Source organism: Accipiter gentilis, chromosome 19 (assembly GCF_929443795.1).
Source record: "Accipiter gentilis chromosome 19, bAccGen1.1, whole genome shotgun sequence".
Lineage (NCBI taxonomy): Eukaryota > Metazoa > Chordata > Aves > Accipitriformes > Accipitridae > Astur > Astur gentilis.
In genome coordinates this window covers 993,865-1,019,874 of record NC_064898.1, presented here as the reverse complement: position 1 = coordinate 1,019,874, position 26,010 = coordinate 993,865, and the positions used below count along the sequence as shown (strand labels likewise).

The 26,010-nt window shown below is 36.3% G+C and overlaps 1 protein-coding gene across 10 annotated transcripts in view; it reads right to left on the bottom strand.

The window, feature by feature from the left end:
• POSTN (periostin) overlaps positions 1-26,010 on the bottom strand; it is a 38,429-nt gene that overhangs the window by 4,920 nt on the left and 7,499 nt on the right. For 5 of the 10 annotated variants that reach the window (XM_049823348.1, XM_049823349.1, XM_049823351.1 and 2 more), the window contains exons 3-21: positions 24,903-24,967; positions 23,442-23,599; positions 22,665-22,829; positions 21,764-21,910; positions 19,026-19,167; positions 17,614-17,826; positions 17,319-17,453; positions 16,316-16,464; positions 15,655-15,791; positions 14,749-14,879; positions 11,245-11,375; positions 10,969-11,071; positions 10,537-10,604; positions 9,912-9,957; positions 7,669-7,716; positions 4,133-4,228; positions 3,426-3,515; positions 1,728-1,805; positions 1,227-1,307 (exon numbers count right to left, since the gene is read on the bottom strand). In XM_049823348.1, the coding sequence (XP_049679305.1) occupies positions 1,227-1,307; positions 1,728-1,805; positions 3,426-3,515; positions 4,133-4,228; positions 7,669-7,716; positions 9,912-9,957; positions 10,537-10,604; positions 10,969-11,071; positions 11,245-11,375; positions 14,749-14,879; positions 15,655-15,791; positions 16,316-16,464; positions 17,319-17,453; positions 17,614-17,826; positions 19,026-19,167; positions 21,764-21,910; positions 22,665-22,829; positions 23,442-23,599; positions 24,903-24,967 (2,183 nt within the window). The remainder of the gene's footprint in view (positions 1-1,226; positions 1,308-1,727; positions 1,806-3,425; positions 3,516-4,132; positions 4,229-7,668; positions 7,717-9,911; positions 9,958-10,536; positions 10,605-10,968; positions 11,072-11,244; positions 11,376-14,748; positions 14,880-15,654; positions 15,792-16,315; positions 16,465-17,318; positions 17,454-17,613; positions 17,827-19,025; positions 19,168-21,763; positions 21,911-22,664; positions 22,830-23,441; positions 23,600-24,902; positions 24,968-26,010) is intronic. The other 5 variants (XM_049823356.1, XM_049823357.1, XM_049823353.1 and 2 more) reach the window with 4 other exon arrangements.

The window sequence follows — 26,010 nt, the reverse complement described above, 5'->3', positions numbered from 1 at the left end:
AAATAGGCATCTCCAGAGAGCAGCTCTTTTCACATAGCTAGGACATCTAAGATGAAAACCCCTCTGGAAGTTCCTATTTCTCTCCAGTGATTACAGGCAAATCCTAGCTTAGATGTGTAAAACTAAGATTTAGACGTTTAAAACAGAAGAAGGAAATACAGTCAACAGTATTCACAGCCATATCTTGGCTTTTCTCTAAGACTAGCCGTATCGTCAACCAGCATGGTTTTGTTTGGTGAAAAGCTGTTCAGCCATTCAGACATCACTAAATTTTTTACTTTACTGAAGTTTAAGTCACATCCACAGAACAGTGCTTTTGAAGGGCTACAAGATTTAGTTCAGTGAACACACAGCTGGCTGTGAGCTACTTCATTGGTATTCAAGTTTGTAACTTACTAAAAAGTGAACATAAACTGATGTGGCTTCAGTTAATTTATGCCAAAAGAAACATCCATACATATTTTTGAGCTTCTGACTCAGATTTACACTAACGTTTACTAAAACCACAACACTTGAATTCTTTTTTTATTCCCCATTACTATTATAGATAGTTTTTCTAATCTACATTAAGCAGAAAACATTCCAAATTCATAGATGAAGATTAATTTCATAAGCACAAGTTCTTTTACCAGTTTTCTACAGCTACTGGTTATATATTGCCAAAACTGTTAGAATTAAGAGAGCAAGAAGGAAAGAAAACCATTCCTTGGAATGCTATATTTGAAGAGAATTAAAGTTAATGCCTTGATATCCATCACCTGTAAGCACTGAAAGAAGGATGCTAAACATGCCTTTAATTATTAACTTGAGGGCAATGAATATTCATTTCTGCAGAACTGATAAGTAAGATGAATTTGTCCTATTACAATATTTTCCACTTCATAAGTGTTTTTCACAGATTTAAATTTGATGAAAAAGTGTTCACTGCTAGTGGAATAAATCTTCATTGCTCCCCTGAGTTTTAATTAGATAACTTTTTAAAGACTGAAAAAAACAAATATTTTTTTTTCATGATAAATATCATAAAAGAATTGATTAATCAAACTTTGGTGCTTATTTCCATTTCACAGACATCTAGCACTTCATATACGGCATTCTGTTTTTTCTCCCATTAATATTACACTTCTGCTAGGTCAGTCTTTAAAATGTTGAGATCAACATATCTGAGAGGGGTTTCAGTTATCATAACCTGTTGCAAAAAGGTTAGTTATAATACACTGAATTACCTCCCTGCAGAAGTCTTTTGATTTCTTCATCTTCAAGCAAATGACCATCACCTTCAATAAATTTGGTCACCTTGGTAACCTCTGATAGGATACAGGTTATGGCAAAAAGTTGATTTACAGAAAACATTTGACAATTGTGTAAGAGCATATTACTGAATTAATCCTGTCATAGCATTTTGCTAAATTAGAAAATTAATCTCTTGGGATATTAAATTCCATGTAAACACTGAAAACACCATGTTTTGTGATGAACATACCATACTATATATTAGACCCAGGCAGCCTCAACTCTCGAGCTGACTGAAATGTGAAGATCAGAGACTTAAACCAGAACGTTAGATTTGGACATTTCTCAGGTTCTGAGGTTTAATCTCTGGGTATAATTTTGCAGTATGAGCACCTTTGCTGAAAACATGGAGTATCCATTCAGTAATTACTTAAGTAATATAATTTTTAATTTTTATTTTTTTTCAAGGAAGGAAAGAAAACAAGGATACTAACCGTCTTCAAGCAATTTCTTTAACTTTTCTTCATTGTCTGAACCACCTGCAGTAATTCTGGTATATTTTATTTCAGGACCTGGAAAAAAGACGTGTGTAAGACAGTGACTTCGATCAGATCTAATAGGATTGCCTTTTAAGTTATTTTTTCCTATTTAACGCTTAGGATGGTTCCATAGTTAAAATGCTTTAATCTGCTTTTATGATCATTTTATCTTTCACTGTGTCCCAAATTAAACTGAAAGAGCGTTACAAATAGTATTTAGAGCTATTCAGAAAAGTACTCTGACAAATTTAAAATACTTATAGTAAATATCTGCTTACATTCTTAAAGTAAGACACAGTTTTAAACACTTTATGAGGTCATAGATCAGGTATTTCCTGAGTGCAAAAAAGGTCTGGGTCCACTGTTGTAAATAGACATTGGTTTCATTACTGCTGTGAATCATTTGAGAGCTTAATATTTGAGATTCTTTATCAGTTTCTACTACAGAGAGAAGAGAAGGAAATAGGTATGAAAGGCTGGCATTTTACATTATATTGACCAGTTTATGTGGGATATTAATGAAACTTGAATTTGAGAAATAAGAAAATGGTATTTTATTTTCTCCCCCATAAATTCTGTTTTGAAAAATAGTCCCAAGTTTATTCAGAAACTACCAATGTTTTTCATTCAGTTATCTTCCTTGTAGTCAACAATTGTATGAGAATAACTTAAGCCTGGTTCTTTATTTCCCTCTTGCTTGAATGACTTCTTGAATTGAATTTTAAGATTTTCTAAATAAGTTGAGCATTAAGACTTTCTGCTAAGTCAATGTGTTCCTATAACACTGTCTTTCCCTTACAACTCCTCTGGCAGAGAGAATTTTAATGGCAGCATTCAAAGTGATATTTAACCAAGGGCATCAAAATGTGTTAGCAGGGAATTTGTGGCTGCTTAAATACGCCTCGCTCCACTTTCCAATTTCTGTGAAGTTTCTGGGATTCTTAAAGAAATATCTCTGTAGTAGGTAAAATATAATTAAAATTGGCCAAAGAGTTTGAAAGTTACTGCGGGAGAAAATCAAGGGCCACAGATGCACTTTAATATTATCTTGTATTAGCTGAATACAAACGTCTAACTTGTGCATGTCAGATCAATTGAGGCCCCCCCTTACAGAGAAATTCTTTTTCTGAAATGATTGTCAAGGGAGCCTGGAATGACAAGCAAAAGTAGGTATCTACACACTGAAGATCTACCTTGGATCAAATGAAACCTACCCGGACATATAAAACCCAAAAGTTCACCAAAAAAAACCCAAACAAACCCAACCAAATAAACCAATAAAATTCCTTCTAAAGCAAGCCAGTCTAAAAAAAAAAAAAAAAAAAGCAATATAATCAGTCTCATCCTGAAATGGCAGCAAGAACCTTGCAAAAGCAGACACTTTGCAAATACATTAACAAAAAAAAAAAAAGGAAAAAAAATAAGACAAGTTTGCATTGTTTTGCATGCTGTTATAATATTGTTGCCATTTCTGTATACGTGTGTGTTGCACACACGGCCAGAATTTGGGCCATACATAGGCAGTGGGAAACATTAGGGAAAAATTAATCTCTCCAGGAAATGCAGTTTAGGCATTAGGACAGAACTTAAGATGTGTTACTTTTGTATGTAATGGTGAACTCTACTAAGTATGAATAGCTCAGCATAATTTACCTTGAATAATTCTTTCTTCTGTTACTTTTTTCTCTGTCACTTCCACAGGTCGTCCATCAATTATTTTGGTGTATGTTTTAATAATTGGTTCTACAAGGATTTTTAAATTGAAGACATTAATCAAGTGATGAACAGTGTTACAAGTGCTGTTTCTGAGATGCTGAAACTCACTGAAGCACCCAAGGAAATACCATAGCATATTTTACAAAAAATAAAAAATGTTCAGAGGAGACCAGGAACTAAGCTTCCTCCAAATTTAGGATCGCTACATGCTGCTTATCCTTTAAAAGCACCCTAGAGGTGAACTTCCCAATACCCCTAGCAAAGATGAATGCAAAATGTACCTCTCTGTCTGATAAAATTGCCTTTCTATCACAGAATCACATAGTGCATTTTTTACTTCAGGACAACAACCAGCAAATAGTTCTTAACTGAGACATGTTATGTCAGCATGCAGAGCATTCCTAACACTGTCTTGACTGTAGCTATGGGACATGGGTAGGCAAAAATGCCAATTTTTTGAAAGGCATGAGAAGTGGGAATGAACTGATGCAGTGAAATTACAACACTTTCAGAAGGTCTTGTTAAAAACAGAACAGTTCTCTCACATATAACATGAATCACCTACATAAAGTAGAAACTGACTGGGAATAATGAATGTTTCAAATTTTATCTAGTACAAATTGAGTTGCTGAAAGCATACCAACCTCCATGAATCACTTTAGTTATTGTCTCCCCTTCCCTGACTATTTTGAACTCAGGTTCCCCTTCAATTAATTTAGTGAGCTGTGTGATAGATGGGTCTGTGACATAGGAAAAAAACAACATGTTACAAATAGTCATAAAAATATTTATGGTATTCTACAGGGCTGAGATGAAGCTAGCATTATCCCTCCTAACCTATATAAACCAGATGACTATAATGGAGAATTTTGTAAATCTGAGAAGCCATTTGCAGCAATGCTGTACAATATTGCACTTTTTCCCATCCTATCTCAAATTTAGATCGTATTGCACACTACTTACAACTTTTTTTTTTTTTTTTTTTTTTTTTTTACTTCTGTGTATCTGATATTTTTAACATTTGTTGACAAGTCTCTGGCAAAAAGCAGATTCTCAGCAGCTGAAAGGAAGTCTTCACCTATACATATACTGGTAAGAAGCCTATTCTGCGGCGTTGCTAAAATCTTATAGCTATTGTTCCACTAGTGATCATCATGCAAACTATTCTGTGAAAACTTAGAAAAGAACTAGAGAAAGGAATGTTTGTAATGTTATTTCCTACTAACTGTATAGATATCTAAGAGGAAACTAGGTCTGTTTAATCAGAATTCCCTTATGTTGTTTTGGGCTTTTTTTTAATTTGTTGTTTGGGGATTTTTTGAATTTGGTCTTTTTTTTTTTTTTTTTTTTTTTTTAAGCTACCAAGACTTGGCCAGTGGTCACCCAGCTTAAAGAAGAAAAAAAAATTATAAACTTCAGAAATCAACTGGAATGGCTGTAAGGATATTTGTAGCATTAACGGCTATCATTCTTTGAGTTGCATGGGAGAGGTCATCTTGACTTCAACGGCCAAAACAAGCCTCTTAATCTTGTGCAATCCCTACAGACCACACTGGTACAAATGTATCTCTGACTGACATGCTGGAGCAGCAGATACTAAATAAATTAGGAACATACCATTGATGCAGTCAATTAACAGGAGTAACATGGTTCTTCTGTAAGAAGTGTTACAGCCACATCTTATACTTGAGAAGTTGCTGTAACACACACTTCCCTTATTCCCTATTCAGAGTTAGAAACTTAACACAGTCCATCTGTCTCACTGGCCTTAAAAATCCCTTAAAAATTTTTCTTCATATGAATAAGTCAATACTGCACAGATTTTTTTTATTTTTTTTTTAAATTACTGATCAGGATTTTAATAATAGCTTTTTAAAATGTGTTCCTGGTGTTAATTGTTGAAAACAGTACAATTCAGGCTAACTAGTATCCTTCGATAGTTACAAATCCAAGCATATATTTTTGTTTGCTTTTGTAACAGAATATGATTGTGTAAGTTAGACTTTAGAGCAAAAGAATTCATTTATTTGCTGCAGATGAGACGATACGATAGGATCATAATGATGCCCAGTTATTATAGAGTTCTATTCATCTACTCTGAGTTTTAAACAGCTGAACAACCAATTGCTTTTTCTTTTATTTTCTAACAAGTCTGGCTGAAAAACATTCATAAATCTATTAAAGAAGCAATCTTACAAGATTCATTTACTTGCTCCTGTTTTACATTTAGAGGCATTTTTGCATGTTGAGAACCCACTAAATACCAATATACATTGATAGAAGTGATGAATATTCATGAGAATGTGTATTTATGAATGTTTAGAAATCCTTTTATTTATTTTTAGATTTTTAAATTACTGTACCTTCCCATGTGGCTGATATAGCTGATATACACAAAACAAAGGTAAAGCCATAGTTTGCTATAGAGCCTAGTCTAGGACCAATCCTCTGAACATTTAATCCATTAAAATTTGGGTTCCAATCAGATTTGACTCTTTAGATCCCTTTAACCTGCATATGGATGGACAATGGAAGCACAACTCAAGTAGAAAGCATTGAGACAGGAAAGGGCAGACATCACCCTCTAAAAGTGGGGATGGTGGTGTTTCTCTTTTTTCTTTACTGAAATCTCCTTTCCATCATGATCTGCTAGAACTTCCTGACATATGTTGCAAAAATTAACATGCAGCTTTGCAGCTTTTTTTTACAGACAGTTGCGGGTTTATGTGGTTTTGATGGGAGCTGCTGCTCACTACTGTTACTATGAGCAAGCTGAGAAGGGCCAGAGTTGGCTTTATTGGGTCTATTTCCGAATCATCAGCAGAAAGGCTGTACTGGCCAGAGATCACTCCCTGGAGCGTGTGCCGAAGCAGAGACACTATACTGGCAATGGAAACGAGTAACTCCTCGATACTCACTAACCTGTATTTTTTCTCTCTCTGATGAATAACACTTAGTTGTACATTTAACTATAGAAATGCCCAGACATTTCTTTCTTTTTGGGGGGTGGGGGTGGTTTTTTTTGTTTTTGTTTTTGTTTTGTTTTTTTTACAGAGGTTTTGTTTCAGTTAACTTTCAACTTCTAAACACTGTGTAAATCACTTAAACGATATGCCCTGTCACTGGGTTTAACATAGAAGAACAGGTACTTTCAGAGAGTGATTCACTGTCGTCATAGGAAGATTTCTAAAATATCTTGGATGAATTATCATCTGGAATCACCTATTTGTATTATTTATTGTATTATATTTACATTATTCATTTTATTATATTTCTATTATTTATTTATATTGCTCTGTGGATCTGATTTAATGATGGAGACTAGGCAACAAATATCAGCATGTATGTTAGATGGTGTCTAATCCTAAGTGGGATGAAGCACAGACAAGCTGCTGAATGAGCAAGCCCATGTCACTTCCGCTGGGAGGAAGCCCTCCCAGAAACAATGATTAATCAGTCTGGATAAAAGTTTTGCAAAACATTTTTAACTGCCTTTGTCCTCTGTTGAGCTCAACCAGATTCTCCCTGAGCATTTTTATTTCAATGGGAAAGTGCAGCTCATTGGCAGTGTACCTGGTCTAGGTTTTTCAGTTAAGTTATGAATCACAAGTGATTTTGACAGTCCCAGCCCCACTTTTTGTTTTCTTCAGTCCCACCACTAATCTTTAAGTCATGCTTTTGCCTCGAGAAATTGAAAAAGAAAGTTTGGCTAACCATCCTTTCCAGGCATCTGACAGATATTGATATTTAGAACTGATTGAAAACTATAGAAAAATGAAGTGGTTTTTTTTTTTCTTCAAAGTGTAAGAAACAAATCTACTTAATTTTTAAAAATAACTTTTAATTTAAAAAGAGGATTTTTTTTTATTGAAAGTATAGTAATATTTGGGACACTTAAAAGAAATGGTTTGAAAAAAAGATTGTTTAAAAAATATTTTTTAAATGCCCATAGAAAAAGGAGAAAATCCATTTAGGGAAAACATCTGTGGGAAATCTTTTTACACAAAATATTTCAGCCAGTTCTAATTGCAATATTTGTATCTTTGCTTTTCCAGCAAAGTCCTGAACTTCCTTGAGTTGTATGTACAAAATGCATCCTGTTAAAGAAACATATACAATATATATTCTGTATATGTATATGAACATATACAGAAATATATATACTAAGGGCATCATTTACCTTCCTTTCTGATGATGGGCTGGACGTTGCTTTCAATTATGTTAATTTCTGAAATTATAGAAAATGGAATATAAAGCACATTCCATTCTTACAGTTCCTTTATGGTAACGATCAGTTATATTTGGTCTGGTCACAAAGATGTGGATAAAAACACAGCTATTAATGGATGGAAAAGTAACTCAAAAGGATCCAGAGTATGGATCTTGGATCTAGTTACTACATGGCGGTGTATGGAAGTCACCTGCAGACAGAGTCTGCTGGCATGCTGTTTGCCTTTCTTTGTGCCTTCTGAAACCCACGATAATGAAAGGTACATAATAATAATAATGGCTCATACAATTCCCTGCATAAAGATTTGCACAATTCCCTGACATATCTTAAATTCTAATCTTATCCTTTTCATTAGGGAGCTGACCTCGTAATCAGAGGAAACCCTCCGACATTCAGAGCTATTCTTACACTCGGTAGAATGTCAGAGAGACCATGACTGTGGTGCCCTTGGGAGATCAAGTTGTCCTTCAACACCTAACACAGACTCAAGTATTCATTGAACAACTTTGATAGATCATTATTTGACTCTTATCCATTCACAAGTAGAGGAGCCTTCACTAGTAGGGGTCCCAGCCTTCCCATTCCCGCATCCAGATAAATCAACAGTTACAACTTTCTCGATGCCTGACATTGACCTGCCTTGCTTCAGTTTACAGGCAGTGCTTCTCGTGCTATTCTCACTGGCCATGGGAGATGGAATCACAGAATATCTCAAGTTGGAAGGGACCCATAAGGACCATTGAGCCCAACTCCCTCATCCTTGCAGGACTACCTAAAACTAAACCATATGACTAGGAGCATCGTCCAGACGCTCCTGAACTGTGACAGACTTGGTGCCGTGGCCACTTCCCTGGGAAGCCTGTTCCAGTGACCGACCACCCTTCTTGGTGAAGAACCTTCTCCTACTGTCCAGTCTGAACTTCCCCTGACACAGTTTCATTCCATTCCCTCGTGTCCTATCGCTGGTCACCAGAGAGGAGATCAGCACCTCTCCCTCGGCTGCCCGCCGTGAGGAAGCTGTAGGCTGCCATGAGGTCACCCCTCAGCGATGAGGTCACCCCCCGGCCTTCTCTTCTCCAAGCTGAACAAACCAAGTGACCTCAGCCGCTCCTCCTAAGCCTTGCCCTCGAGACCTTTCACCATCTTGGTCGCCCTCCTCTGGGACACACTCTAACAGTTTGATGTCCTTCTTCTATGGAGGCACCCAAAACTGCACACAGAACTCGAGGTGGGGCCGCACCAGTGCGGTGTAGAGTGGGACAATCCCCTCCCCTCGACCGGTTAGCGATGCTGTGCTTGATGCACCCCAGGACTCGGTTGGCCCTTTTGGCTGCCAGGGCACATCGTTGACTCATGTTCAAATTGCCATTAAGACAGATTATTCTATTTGTTGTTCCAAGAGTCTTTTAACTTCAGTGTGTCTAGTCTCAATTTTCAAAAGCCTAATGTGATGGTCTCAATTTCGACTGAGAAATTTAGGTAGAATCCTATAGAAATTTAATCATCTGCCTAAATTCATATTCCCTCACAAGCCAAAGCCTTAGCAGGATCTTTGTCTTCTAACAGTTTGCTTCAACAGGTTCTTCTTTATATGCAGAAACTAAATGTAAATCCTGAGAAAGGCTGCAAGAGAACAAAAAAGGTTCCTTTTTTACATTTACTCCCTAAAAGAAAATGGTAGGAACAACTGCCTCCCATACAAGCCTCAGTTTTGTACATATGGAAAATAGGTGGAACAGGTGCACCCTGTCCCTCTGGAAGCATTTATGGAAAAGAAAGTATCTCAGTGCAGAGCTTGGTCAATACTACATCTTGGAGAGTCAGTACAGTACAATGCTATGCCTTGGAGAGAGAGAGTAGAACTCTGCTGTGCACCAAGCACTGGACCTTGGCTAAAAACTGAAAACCAATCTTTTCCATGTGTATCTTGCCTACCCCAAAGAGTTTGAACAGCTTGCTTCAGGGTTACTTTCCTGTCACACATCTGGAAAGGGAAAAAAATACACAGTAGCACAACAGCCAGAAACATTCTACTTTTGAGTCCTTTTCTTCCTGTGCTTCATTGGCACATCTTACTTTCCCAGAAATTGTTTTCTTTTTGATTGAAAAAAAGATCTACAATTCAAGATTGGAATTGGCAACATTTAAAAAGCAATCTCAAACCCATCTGGAAGTACTTAAAATGAACTTACTGTAAAACGTCAGTGGAATCTCTTTGAAGGCACTGCCACGAACAAACTATAAATACAGAAAAGTAATCTTAAAATGTAAAAGAAAGAGCACTTGCCTTCTAGTTTCCTAAGGAGTGTGGGTAGGATTCACTGCTTCATTGATCTAAAAGTTAGGCTATGCTATTTGCTTAGGTCCTGTCATTCATTGTTGAGGGAGAACGTAATCTCAAGATGATAGCTGAGATATATAAGGATGCCTGTTTTTTCCACAGGCTATTGAGGCTGGTGGGTTTAATGACACAGCAATTTAGCCACTCAATATTTCTTTCAGAGAGGGATTGCCTCAAGGATTTAGAAGTGATCTATTTTGCTGGAGTGATACAATGTACCTGAACCAAAGAGCAGATTTGGGCCAGTTCACACTGGAGTTATCCAAATGCAAATATTCTACAATTATTTGGTGTTGAAAAACATAAATTCTAACTACTGAGTGCAGTGTATCATTCATGATTATACTCGGGTAACTGGGAGCTATTGCATGTGTTGTCCACTGAAGAAACAGAGGAACAGGAGAATCACTTATGACCTATAAAGTACACGGTTTCAAAGATCCTGCCAAAAAGACAAAGGGATCGTTAAAGAGTACCTTAATTTGAATGTACTTAATCAACTTCTTCAGGATTGTGAGCAACTGATCATTTCCAACAGGCAGATCTGACAAAAGAAATAGGCATGTAAGAGGAAACATACATCTGTGTTCATTTTACTTTCATTTACAGGGATCAGGGGATGTAATCACTCTCAAACACTCACACAAGCATGTACTTGTACATATACATTCTTCCATATCAGTGGAAAAGATACCCTATGACATCTTGTCTTCCATATACTTGACTATCACAGAATTTCAAAATTGCCATGGTTTCAAGTAAGGTTGAGTAGTGAGGTAAATTTTCTGTTTCTTATTCCACATAGGAATTGTCTCTTTAAAGAACTTAACTTTTTTAAGTTATTGCACCTACATAAAATGTAAAGAGATTCAGAAAAGTGTGTATAAATTCCATGAACTAATACTCACCTGCTGGATATAGGAGTTTATCAATAACATGAATGACACCATTGGTTGCCATGAGATCAGATTCTCTTGATTTCAGTTCATTAACGAGAAGAGTATCATTCACCTGGTAAAAGATGAAAAGAGAACATAAGTTATAGGGACACGAAAAAACAACCCCAAACCCTAATGTAACATTCAGAGAAATGCATCCCATTCTGTAATGTGGATAGACATGGAATGCCAAATCCCTGTTACAAGGCTGGCTGTATCAGGGAGAATTCTTCTTCAACACTTAACTGTTTTCAAGTAGAGTTTCCCTCCTTGGATGGTTTTGAGAATGTTTGTCACACCAGGCTCAAAGCCACTTCCAATGAAAACTCCTTGTGTCAAGTGGTAAAGAAGAATATTCCTGAGAGCATTTTTGTCTCCTATTTTAAAAGAAAAGAAAAGAAAAGTAGGAGTAAAAATTAAATGGTAATGGATAGTTCTTTCTGGAAATTCTAAGGATCCACACAGGCTTGAGCCAGAACTAAGCATAGTATGAATGAAACTACCATGAACGCACACAATTTCAATCTGTTAAAATGATGATAAAGAGAAAAAAACAACTACATGACAAAAAGGCATTCAGAACATAATTATAGAATGACAGAATGGTTTGGGTTGGAAGGGACCTTAAAGATCATCTAGTTCCAGCATCCTGCCATGGGCAGGGACACCTTCCACCAGACCAGGTTGCTCCAAGCCCCATCCAGCCTGGCTTGAACACTGCCAGGGATGGGGCATCGACCACCTCTCTGGGCAACCCGTGCCAGCGTTTTACCACCCTCACAGTAAAAATTTTTTTCCTCATATAGTCTAAATCTACTCTCCTTTAGTTTAAAGCCATTACCCCTTGTCCTATCACTACACTCCCTGTTAAAAAGTCCCTCTCCCATCTTTCTTGTGGGCCCTCTTTGGGTACTGGCAGGCTGCTGTAAGGTCCCCCCAGAGCCTTCTCTTCTCCAGGCTGAACAACCCCAACTCTCTCAGCCTGTCCTCATGGGAGAGGTGCTCCAGCCCTCTGAACATCTTCGTGGCCTTCCTCTGGCCCCCGTCGAGCAGTTCCATGTCTTTCTTATGTTGGGGGCCCCAGAGCTAAACACAATCAACATAAAGATGCTATGAGAACTCCTATACAGAAGAACAGAAAGTGGCCAGCATTTTCCTATCTTTTCTGTATTATTTTCTCTTACTTGCTTGCACCTCTAATCAGATTTTTTTTTTTTTTTTGCCCTTTTCTTAAATATGCTCTACAAATCATTTGCAAACACAGTAATTTCAGGACCACTAACCAGTCAGTAATATCAAATTTCACCAAGCTACTAAATAAACACCAGCCTTAACACTGTTGCAATTAAAGGGAACCATAGCTAACAGTTAATATAATTATTCTCTTGTGGCAACACCTTTCTGAGATGACTGGGCATAACTCACAACTCTTTATAGAAAAACACCTCTATACACGTAAATATAGTGTTTCCCACCTGGGGCAGGAGAAAGTTGCTATTTACTTCAGGCAGAAAAGGAGTTATTTGGAGTGCTGGTTTTGACTGTACTTACAGAGTACAGACGCAGCTTGGAAAAGTTGGGAAAAAAAACCCTATTCTAGTGATGATTTCCATATTTCAAAGTTTGACATTCCTATTTGGGAAGAAAGCAAAAAAAGCCAACATTTTCAAGACTGTCTTAGAAAGGAAATGGATTCCGGAGCTCAGGTTAGTGTCCTGACAGGGCTTCCCGGTGCTCTGGGTCCATGGAGGTTCAGAGTCATAGGATGGGCTGTAGGAATATCCATAACTTCTCCAGGAGACGGGGTACCAAGCAGATCAGTCTTTAAACACATCTGCTTGCCACTACATGGAATATTGACCATTCTATTACAAGTCTCATATTAGCATTACAGGCTGATATTGATTGTTATTAGGAGTTTCAGCCTTGATGAAACTGCAATGGAAATACCGTCTGGTTATAATTTTTTCCTGGTGTCCCTTTCAGTGAATATTTTCCTTTTTCTGCTTTTTGCTTTGATGACTGATACTAATGCAATTCACTTTGCTACCGAAATGCAATTAAATTCTCCTTTTCTTCCTACTAAAATTAGCACTGAGATTTTGTGACTGGACCATTCATAGATAGCATCAAGTTATATACAAAGCCTAAACATGGCCATTCAAAAACTGTTTTCACAAACCATCAGATTACTTTTGTTCTATGCCACAATGGTTACTGGGTAAAATAATCTTTGTTTTCTGCCATTCTTACAGCTAAAGAAAGTATTTCTTTATATTCCTTAAAAAAATTACATATTTTAAGGTTTAATTTTTATGGAGAAAGCAACATAACATCTTTAAAGAAAGCCAAGACAGAACTACAGAAAGTAATCTGACACACAAAAAATGGACATTCTGCAGTAAAAAAATAATGAGGGTAGATTAAATTCTCATCTGCCAAGGAAAGGAAGTAGAAACTGAGTCACAATGATAGGAAAAGATAGTACATAGAGCCCCTTGAAAAGCAGAATGGCGCATAATTGTATTCTTAATTATAGAAGTAAAAAATGGCATAGGCCTTGGGTACATGTCAAGTTGTGAATTGAAGACAAAAATAACAGACCTGATAAACTCAGTCTTAGTTAATAAAATAACTATGTAGTCCAATAAAAACAGAACAATGGCATTTATCCAGTTACTTCAGTTCACAGCCTTGAGACAAGCTTCATTTCATTTTCTAGCTATCTAATATTAGTCATTTAGGCTGTTATTTAGCGTTAGTCACTAGAGACACACCACACTAGAAGGTAATTTAGACCACTATCATAACATTAAATGGCTGAAGAGATAATTCAAATTCCAGTGAGTTAAAGGCTGTATAGAGCTAGGGTTGCTGCTTTTCTATGTTCTGAGCTGGACTCTTTGAAGTCATTAAGGATTCATGGGATCTGGCTTCATGTCTTTGAACTTTGATCTGAAAAGTGCAGGAGCAGAAAAGTGACTGACCTTCTGGATGTGGGATTCAAGGCAATCGCTCCTCCTGCACTTGTGCACAGGCCAGATTCACATTACTCTCATATAAACTAAAAATATTTATAGTGTTGTGGCCACAGTCTGCTCCTCTAGTGGGAAATTCTGGAGGAGATTTGAAGTATTCACTGTGCATTTCTTCTCTTACAGAAATAAAGCATGACATTAAAGAAACTACTTCCGAATCATGTGAAAAATCTATGTAATTCCAGAGTTTAAAGGCATAAGATGGAAATAAATTACATAAATTCACATTTAGTAATATATATTAAATATTTAACTTGTAGAGCACAAGTTATATCAGAGATCACTGGGTGGAGGCAGAGAAGAGAGAGGAAAGGAAAGATAGGAAAGACAATACTACATATCTTTTAATGCAGTGGTCGCAACTAGAAAAGAAACCTGATAGAAGAGACCTTTCAGTTTAAAGAAACTGTGGCAAGGTCAAATGATGAAAAGTTGAAGCTAGTTAAATGAATGCAAATTTTTACTTGGAAGGTACTTACACCTTGGAATAATATATCAAGAATTTAAATTTAAATTCAGGTTGGATTTTTTTTCCCCAAAAAGATATTTTCTCTAACCCCCAAGAAGGAATTAATTTAGGGAAGTCCTATGACCTGCTCTGTGCAAAAGGTAAACTGTTTTATCAGACATGTTTTGTGTAAGAAGTGCATTAGCCAACTTTCCCACCGATTTTTACCTTTGCTTATATTTCTAGTTTTCTTATGTTACTTACTTATCAATATATCCTTATCATCATCAGTCAAACCTTTAAAGGCATCGTTAGTTGGAACAAACAGAGTCCATTTTCCAGGCTGTGACAAAACATCATCTAAATCTGCAGCTTTCACCAGACTGAGGAAAACACTGTTTACAGCAAAGAGACAAAACACAAATACATTCTGTTGAAGTGTAGTAACTATACTTGGGTCCAGGCACTTAGTTCCCTCATTTTTTCTGATAGTGCATCAATTTTCAAACACTCGCCCTGTTTCCCAGAAATAAAGACAGTGGAGGAGAAGAATGAGAAAAAAGGACAGTCTTAAGAGCAACAGACTGAGCAAAAAAGATTTGAGAAAAAAAAATAGAATATTGGCAGCCTAGATCAGAGCAGAATTCATCAAATATAAACCCCACAGATAGAAGAGATGAAGGGAGGATGCCAAGGATAGTTGCTTTTTCTAGGACTATTGAGATACTTGCAGGAAGGGGACAGAATAGGTACTGGGAAGGGTATGCAATCATGTTGCACCCATGTGGAATTGTACTACTCGTTAATTAAACCTCCAGACTCCACTGCATTTATAGCTTTGGATGCATCATACAATCCCTTTTGTCCTCTTACTCCTCGCATTCTGGTGTCTTACTGACTCCTATGTGCCATTAACAACTGTTCTGGCATAAAGTCTTGGAGCCCTTTCAGCACAGAGCTGGAGAAGAACATATTTTCTTTTTTATTCCCCATTCCCTGACTTTTTTTTTTTTTTTTTTTTTTTTAAAGGAGGTAATACCCCCTCCCCTGCCCTCCCTGTTCTCCAATATCCAACAACCCACAGTCCACAACTATTTCTCAGACCAGCTGTGCTGTATATACAGTTACCCTCTGAAGGAAAATCTCAGTGCTGAGAAAACTGCTACTCACCTAAAACGTTTATCATTTCTCAGCATTTCATGTAATGTCTTTTCTGCTGGATTGATGATCTGTCTCAAGATGTGAATAAAACCATTCCTTCCTTCTTTACTTCCTCTGACCATGCATGAATTTTCAATACATACAGCCTGATTAAAAGAGAAACAAGTGTAGCTATTCACACAATGATACACTTAAACATATTTGATAAAATGAGATAGAGGCATACTTTCCAAGAGGCTCCCAAATTTAAAAATAATATTCATATGTATTTCCTACAGTCAAATTGTGTGTTCTTACCAGGAAATCTGGTATTGCTTGAGAAAGCAAAAGTAGCAAAATCTTAAGTTAATATTGTGTAAATATTTCCAAACTTGATTTTTTTTGTTTCCCTTGAGAATGTTCTTAATTGACTCTAAAAATCTAGCTTTAAAACTTTGTAATGAATGGAGTGCCAGACCTGGAAACCTGTTTTGTTTTCCCAAGGAGTCTTCCATGCAAACAAAGTTCCCAAAGTTCCTTTCACTTTTTCCCAGCCTAAAACCTTAAAGATTTTGCTAGAGTCTCATAACGGCAAATGTTGGAGGTTTCATTCAGCTTTCTCTTTTGTTCTTTCATGATTCTTCATTTTCATAGCTGAGATACATATTGTTAGAAAGCCCTGTTCACTTACTGTGCGATACAAAAACACTCTAAGCAGTTTTCCTCCAATTGTCTCCAGCTCTTGTCCATTGTACAGTTCATTGAGCCCAACTTTCACGTTTATAATGTGATTCTGCAGGATCGTTTTAAGGCGGCGTTGATCCATCCTTAAGGTGTCATCTACAAAGCCATTTAGATATTAATATATAGTGATTTATATAGTGATTTTTCATTTAAATAAGGTTAACTGTGGATGCTATATTAAAAGACCATGGAAATATTGTATCTTTCTTTGAAATGCTTGAGTTAAGTGTTGGACAGACCTGTGTACACAGAAAATGAATTGTTAAGTAGTTTCTACAAATTGCCATTCCTTAAATTCGGTAATGACTTTTGACATAGCCCTGATTAATTACTATAAATAATATGGCTGGTAATCTATATATGGGCCTGCTCCATCTTCTGAATTACAGCTGAACTTCTTATTACAACTTTTCCTTTCTGTATGTGCACCTTACAACCTTTCCAAATTTGCTTCTGTGGTGATGAATTAACCAAATTCTTGAGGAAAAGTTAGGATGCTTCTGCAAATATGCAAACACCTGTTTTATAGTATATTTGTATCAATTTCTCTCTGCTTTAATGTACTGGAAAATACCAATCTTGTATAAATTTTTTGAGAATAAACAAGTTGTGAATCTAATGCAAGTAACCCAAAGATTAAGGGAACTGGCAGTTCATTAATATCTTTTCCTTCCAACAGTCTGTCTGTGCATATTTTGTATCTTATTTCAGGGATACTATTTCCATTAACAAATGATGCCACTAAAAACAAACTGTGCAGCCTAGTCATTAGGCTTTTTTTGTCTTTCTGCATGGTATGTATTTTGAAAGGATGAAGTCTCTCTATTTCTCTATGGCTGTCTTTCCTTGGGACTTAGAACAGGTACTGGGGTTTATTTGGAAAACTGTCAGGGTAGCGTATATTCTTGTTCATTTTGACATTCAGAGCATAATCTTTTAAAGCTACTAACCTGAGAAAGCACCATTCAGAGGTACCAGGAGAGTGTATTGGCCTTCTGGTCTAAGAGAAGATGCCAATCCTAATTGTATCATGAGGTCTGTAAAAGTAGTCTGCTGGGCACCCCCAAGCTCAATGACTTGCTTAGCTGCAAATAAAGGAATAAGAAAAGGTATTTTAACACACAATTTATTCCTTTTCCTGATTTGGATTCTCCATGCTTATCCATAATAATATATCTGAGGTAATCTAGGTAATATTGCGAAAAACATCATCAGTGTAACAAGTTTTTCATACACATCACTGACCCGAATCAGGAATTAGCACTTCATCAATGAGGTGGATAACGCCATTGCTTGTCACAATATCTTTGCGTTTCACCATCTTCACTCCATTCACAGTCAGACTTTCACCATCACAACCAACTTCAACTGCGTTTCCTTCCAAGGTTTCATAGGCAGCTCCACCTGTGATGGCTTCAGAGCACTGCATAGTATTTAAAATATGGAACTTCACGAGAGCTGCGGAGAAAAGAGCAGGAAGTTCACACATAGGTGTATGGACACAGATATTCATATATATATATATAATTCACATATAGGTGTGGAATAAATTACATCTACACTATTTTTAATACTTTACTAGCTTATCTAGCATATTTGCTTATTTGCACTCATAGATTCTTTATCAAGTTATTTATATGAGAATTGATACTATGGCTCTCTAAACAACATTTATGGTCAAAAAGCTTTGGCATCCATTATATTATGAAAACTATACTGGTTATGCTGCAATCAGCATGTAACCGAGTATATAGTTCAGTGACTGCAAACGATATGCTTCAAATGAACCTCTGAGTACAAAACTCTATATGCTATGCAAAGTCAGCCCCACATTTATATTTTGTTATGCCTTACTACGCGAGATTCACTGTACTATCCTCTGTGTGTAGCAAAAGAATCAGCCAAAAATTCCTGAAAGCAAAACGAAAAACAAACAAACAAAAAACTGTAAAAAAAATGCTGTGCTATTTCAGGATTCCATTTTTAGTCATTGTCTCAAACTAAAATTAGCCCAGATTCCTCTTTTCATGATCCTCCATTGAGACACTCCACAGTGACTTAATCGGGCTATAATGAAATGATGGAGAACTTGTTTAGTGCAGTGGAGGTCATAAATAAGAATAGAAATGTAACCTTCCATTTCTTAGTAGTTCTATAGAAATGGAACCTTCTATTACATTACTGTTCACATAACAGACTGATTCAGTTAAGTTTATTGTAGTTATCAGAAGAATAAATGTGCTGACTTGTAGTTTGTCAGAATATATAGTCTAAATTCAGTTCAACGTATAGACAGAACTTGTCTTTTACAAGAACATGGCCTTTTTGTATGAAAAGACTATTAATGAGATAGCTGTTAGAGAATCCCACATTCAAATAGCCCTGCATTTCTAGAGGCAGGACTATCAGAACTATGCAGCTGAGCTATTAGAAACATCCGTGCACCTATATTTTCACAGTTTCCTTTAAACTGTTTTGGAAACTAAGTCCTTGGTGAATTTGAATCCTTAGGTAACTAGAAAAATCAGACAGAAGAAATAATTCTTCTCACATGTATGAAAGTACAGGTGCTTAATTTCAGAGCTACTAGGATAATGTAGTTTCTACCTCCTCGATCTACTAACCTGTATTTTCATTTGCAAAAAAAGGTTACATACCTTCAGAAGCCACCTTGTCACCCATGATCCTTTCTAAGAGTCCCCTTGGAAGTCTCTCAAAAGCTTCATTAGTAGGAGCAAAGAGCGTGTAATGACCAGGCTTTCCAAGAATATCCAAGACATCTGATGTGATAGCAGCAGCCTAGAACATAAATTTGGTTTTTAATACTGGTTATTTAAAATATTACCAAAATACATTACATGTCTAGTTTCACCGAGTGCCCACAGGCTCTTTAATGCTAGACTGAGATCAGTGTTACAGAAAGATGAAAAAATGAATTAACAAAAAAGAATAGATAATTGATTTTGTGGGAAAAATGTGTCGATATACCAAGTTACCTCCTTAATTTAGCACACAGTAATCAATAAATTCTGATAGAGGTGACAACAGGGCAGAAATTTTTATTATTATGGCCTGAATTTTTAAATGAAAAACGTGAACATGCAGGTTTTGACGAATTAGATCAAAGCAATAGTCTATCAAAGCTGATAATTTGCCCCTGAAATAATAAAAAATGTATCATGGGTGTATGACTAATTTGATTAAATGCAAGGAGCAGGTTTTGAATCACAACGGGAGGCTGAGGGGTGACCTCACTGCTCTCTGCAGCCTCCTGAGGAGGGGACATGGAGAGGGAGGTGCTGAGCTCTTCTCCCTGGGATCCAGGGACGGGACGCCTGGGAATGGTTCAAAGCTGTGCCAGGGGTTCAGACTTGATATTAGGAAGGATTTCTTTACCGAGAGGTTGATCAAACACTGGCACAGGCTTCCTGGAGAGGTGGTCGATGCCCCATGCCTGTCGGTGTTAAAGAGGCATTTGGACAATGCCCTTAATAACTTGCTTTAACTTTTGGTCAGCCCTGAAGTGGTAAGACAGTTGGACTAGATGATCATTGTAGATCCCCTCCAACTGAAATTATCCTATTCTATCTCAGGCTTTGAGGCCAGGAAAAATTAGCTCCAGGTTTTTAATCCCTAAAATGTTACTCAGCTCTGGACATTAAAAAAGTAAAATTAAACACAACTGATGAAAAATTCTCTACTTTCTAGTGATGAAGAAAAGGTAAGCAGTCTGACCTAAATAAAACCCCATTCAATATTTTTCAAAAAAGTATTATTTCCCTTTATATTCCTTAAATAAACCTTCTTAACTTGCTTGTAAATCTCCCCTGTACAACCTCACAATTTGGGTGTTTCCATTATTGGATTAATCCTAAAAAAGAATACTATAACAATATATATTTCTTTGGTGGCTGCAACTTGTCCTCATTAGAATCAAAGACTGAAGAAAAAGAACAAGGCAGGAAAAGTTGTGAGAATATATGATGGATTAAAAGGATAACATGATAGAGTATGACAATATAAATTATGAACAGATTTCCTAGAAAAAGAACATATGTAAAATTGAACAAATCTGGACTTTAAAGAATTTCCTCTGTCAAATATGAACTATTATAGAAATAGTTATAGAAATATTATAGATATTATATATTAAATATTAAGATAGAAAGATAAAGTGCATATGAAACTGGTGAACTGGAAGATGGGAATAACCATGTTAAAAGAAATGTCATATTAGAGTCTCACGGCTGATTTTGTTTAATGGTTTTATTAGCACATTTGCTTTTGGAGCCAAAGTCATTAAAGCAGTATGAAGTGCAGAGGTACGCACACAGGAATTAGCAGGTGTATGTGCTATAAACAGGGACTTCACCCTTTGAAAAGTCAGAAAGGCAGAGTGCAACGTGATGCAACTGGAAGAAAAAGAAGCATGATGCTAGCATCTATCCTGGAAACCAGTAAGTTTTTTTCAGCCAGAGTTAGGGAGGTATGCAAGTTAATATAAAAGGAATAGGTAAGACCTTATCTAGGATTAGGTGGAAACATCTGCTTAGAGTTCACAAAAGATAAACCAAAAGAGAAGAGATACAAGAAAGAATGCACAGGGAAAATTAAATAGATGGGGCTTGTTTTTCAACTGGAAACTCAAAAGAGTTGGCTTTTATATTCAGTTATTTAAAGGGATTAAATGATGTGGTTGCCTATAACTGTCATGGACTGAACTTGAGGGATTCAGAAGGTCTTTTCCATCTTTATGCCTCTGCATTTATTTATTTATTTATTTTTAATTTATTGAGGAAATGAAGGAGGGAAAAGGACAACTGCTATTTGCAAAACCATGGCAGGTTCTTTTAAACATGTGCAGCATGAAATCCCATTACACTAGGCAGACATATATTCTAGAAGAAGAAGAAATTGGAAACCTGGACAGAAAAAAAAACCCTGCTGCTCTCTGCAAGAAAAATCCTTCCTATATGTATCTACTGGTGTTCTGAAACTTGCTATGAGCCAGCTTCTGGAATTTGGGGTTTTTTACCATTTTTTGTCATCCTTTTTGAAACTATTCTCATTTATCTAGCACCAGACACTGTAACATGCTCACACGTTTCATTACCTTAGTGCTTGAAGAAAAGACACACTTTATGTACAGGGACACATTCTGTCCTATTGATGTGGTCTTATTTGATCCACAAAAGAGCAGAAGCAGACTCCTTATGTAAAACATACTTTGCCTTTTTATATAGCTAGATTTGCAATATTAGCTGGAGTTCTTAATTTAATTTATTTCTGTCTCTTACTGAACTAACCCTTCTTACTTCCAGGTATGATACACAAACAGAAAAGAAAGAAGAAAAAACTAAAAGACCAGAGAAGCATTTTTATTTTGTCTGCTTACTCTAAGAGATGAAAGCTCATCCTCGACTTCAATGAAATCTTGAATGGTATTTCCAACAGCGGTCAGGACACGATCGATGACATGAACAACGCCATTGGTAGCAATCTGGTTGCCATAGATGACCCTGGCACAGTTAACAGTAACAACCTATATTTGAAGAATCAAGCAGTAGAAGATTAAACATTAATTTGATCATATACTTGGAATCTGATTCTTACAGTTTGGCAATGTATATACTGTACATTATGTATTCACTGTTGTTCTTTCAGTTTTTATTTTAAGTTTTAAGTAAAACCTTGTAAGATTTAAAAAGCTGGCTAAGATTCTGGACACCTGGCAGCAGATTTATTCAGGCTACATTGATTTTATCATTTTTTACCAATGTAAACTGTAGTCCAACATAAACATTTTGATGCAACAAAGGTGAGTGACTTAACTGGGAGTTTTCTAGCATTTATAAAAATGAATTTTTTTCCAGCCAAAAAATGGATGCATCCCTCCTACCATCTTAAATGCTTCTACCATGCACTCCAATTCAAATGAAAGATCTGATTTAATAATATTTTGTAGACACATGAATAGTAGGTTTTTGCCTCAGATTTATGATGATCATATATTTTGGCCACAAAAGCCTTTGTCTTTTAGGAAGAAAGTTCATTCTCTTTTAAACTTTGATTTCTAAACAGCAAATGGCATGTGTTCATTAATTCTTTCTTAGTGATTAGTCTACACAGCAGACAAAATTTCTTCAAGAGAAAATTTATTTATTTTTGTCAGTGGCAACTGACTTGCTAGATGTTAAACTTTCTATAACCTATTTTCTTAGCTATAGAAGGAAATAAGTGGAAAGAGTAATAGCTATAACTGAATTAGGAACAAAAAAGAAAGAGAATAGACTTACCCCATTAGGATAATGGTTAATAAGCAATTTCTGGTCGTTATACATAGACACCAGAGTCATGCCATTCTTAAGATCTTTTGTCAACATGCGCTTGTTTACCATGTGGTGGTGGAGAGCGTTATACAGTTCAATATTTACATTATCAATCAAATTCCTGTGAATTTCCTGAAGAAGAAAGGCGTTTAATTAATTAGAACTTCAAAACATTCTTCCAGATGGAAAGATGTACATACTGCTTTACCTTAACATATGCTTTCAATATATTCAACAATGGGTACCTCCTGTTAGGAGACATGACTTCGATACCTATCAGTCTGTCTCTATTTAAATGATGCTTTAGTCTGATTTGCTCACAAATGGAAGATAAGAGGTCTCACCACAGACAAGTCATTTGAGGAGCTTTGATTCAATATTTAACTAAAAACATTGCTAAAAGAAGGACACCTGATTCACCGACAAAGTAGAATTAAACAAACTACATCATGCAGTTTCTCCAAAACTATGCTAATAACTAACAATATTAACATTTGTCATGCAAGTGCTTACATAAGCAACACTTAACAGTCACTTAGTACTCCTGAAAATAAATTCAGACTCTCTAGCTTCAGCAATGCATGTTAAACATTCAAATTATTTTATTATAACTTGTGTAATGTCCTTTAATATCTAAAATATCAATAGTTTCCAGTCTGCCTTATCACAGACTACCTGTTGCAGCTAAAACAGCATTAGCTGAAAGAGAAATAGACTTTAACACACACACACACACACACTTACTGAATTTAATTGCTCCCAGGCTTCATTGCTTGGTGCAAAGAAAGTGAATGATCCTCGTCCCTCAATCTCTCCTCTCAGCTTTGATATGTCACAATAGTGCTGCGTGGAGGTAGCTCCCACAATACCAAGTGTGCCATATACATGATCAATAGGAGCAACTAAAATAAACATGAGATAAGAATACTGTAAACTCTTCAGTCATCCTGTTTCTCACAAGCAGATCTACTTTGTTTCTTTTGGTTGGACAATAGTATTGCCTTTCTGAACTGTTTAAATCAATATTAAAACAAAGTGCTTGGATTAAAATTCCATTGTCAACATACTCAAAACCCACCCAAACACATCTGCTTGTTATTTAGTTTTTTGGTTTGCTTAATGAAAAATTAGATCAGACAAACCCCAATATTGTAATGTTTTCTTTAGAAGAGTTGTCTTGGTTTGTGCGAACCCAACCTGAAATGGGAGGCTATCTATTGAGGACAGGAGTAAGTTCCATCTGTAATCACAAAAATTTCAACGGAGTGGGTCTCATTTAGTCACGGCGGACCAGAATTCTTCTTGTGAGACCTTCTGCTCTTCTTCCAGTGTTTGGTTTGTGCACGTATTGATTCATCCAGAGAGTAAGAATGGCCATAGTCCCACAGTTAAAACCTGCTACGTGAGAACAGGCTTCATCTCTCCTAATTCAGGGTATCTACAGGTGAGGCATCTGCATGCGAGCTAGTTGTTCTTGGCTCTTTTTATGGTCATGGCGAGGAACAGGCAATTCTAGAGTGTGACTGCTCTCATCCTAATGTAAACATCTGAAGTGAGATTAATCCATCTAAACAAACTGAACTCTGCCTTAGGCATGCCTAACTCCATTATTGAATGTAAAAGGATTAGTTCAGATATAGGGACCTATAGTTATGAAGTATATTCCTTCTCAGATTACTCTTCCCTGCTGCAATTAATTTTATTTATGCAAAACAGAATAACACAAATGGGAGAAATCAAGAATTCCTGTCTTCATTTTCACTCCTCCTCAGTTTATTTAAAGCCTGTAATACTCTTTCAGTAAATATGATTCCAGTTTTCTCGGGAAAAGGAATAAACAGAATTTAGATATGCCACACCTCATGTTCTGGGTTTCTGACCTCACTGCTATGCTTTAGGTTATTCTGGGGTGTGATTGGAATAGGAATAAAAATTCTTCTTTGGCAGCTTTGGGAACTGGAGACACTATTGTTCCTCCCCAGTTCAGCAACTGGAAGGAGCTGGGGAATTCAACTTAAACTGCATGATCAAATTCAGTGCTGACTGTTTTTTAACTGTGTTGGCTGTATGCAAATGAAGCTGTGTATTCTCAGGCAGTAATTCCTAAAAAGGGGCAATCATTTCTCAGGATGACCACCTTTGAAAGTCTCTCCTGTTGTAGTGCTTCTCATATACTGACTCATCCATATGAAAATAAATTTGTACCTGCAGGACATCCTCTCATACCATCCATCTTCATATAGCCAGGACAGCACTCATATAACACGGTTCTGTGGGATATAGACAAAAGCACAATTAAATAATATACAGGACAAGTTTATACTCATTTTAGCTGAGTCTAATTTTTATTTTTTTATTATTATTATTATTATTAGTTTTTCATTGCTAAGTATGCAGTCCCCAGATCTTCATCCCTTTTTTATCATTCAACCTTTTCTGTATAGACTACAAATTGGTTGTATTTTACTAAATGCAGGGCTTTTGAATTTACGGAATGACTGCCATCATTAAGCGCTAGGAAGGAACGTGGGAGGGGATGTGGAACCTATATAGAGTTATTAAAAGATGATGTGACTAGAACAGCAGCTGAAGAAAATTTAACTGATCTGTTTTGAAGAGATTAGATGGAAGAAAGGGAGAAATGAAGAAAGTGAGGACATTTAGAGAAACTGGTGACAGCAGGGTTGTAAAGGAAAAAGAAAAAAATAAATAAACTGAACAGAAATTAAAATGACAAAACTACATGAGGTCACCATACTGGATATAGGAAATAAACAGGTGTTTAGGAGAAGGTCCTGTGGATTGTATGGTGATAGAAAGTGGGATAGCAGAGCCTCGGTTTTTCAAGGAAGACTTTGAAGAAGCTCAGGAATGAGGGAGAGAACTAATTAAGAACAGACATAAAGCATGTTCTAGAGAAGGAAGTCACTAAAGACTGGATGGATGGACACAAGGGAAAGTTCACCGGTAAATGTAGTGAGGATGAAAACCAGACTACAAGAAATAAAAAACAGAGTTAAAAGAACTTGGTTACATAGAACTTAGCAATACCAGGGACCAGGAACTGTTATATAATGATGTCAATAAAATATTCTCATTCTTAAATACATGTGAACTATACATAAGAGCAAAGCAGGGATAACTGATAATTCTATACTGTAATATTCAATTTAGCATTAATGGTCTTAGAAGATACAATGTCTTCTTAATTCATATGACAGACATAAAAGCCCTACCATAGATCTGCTTGACAAATTCTCTTCTCTTACATGAAAGTGCAAATTCACTAAAGTTATCACAGAGTTGATTTTGG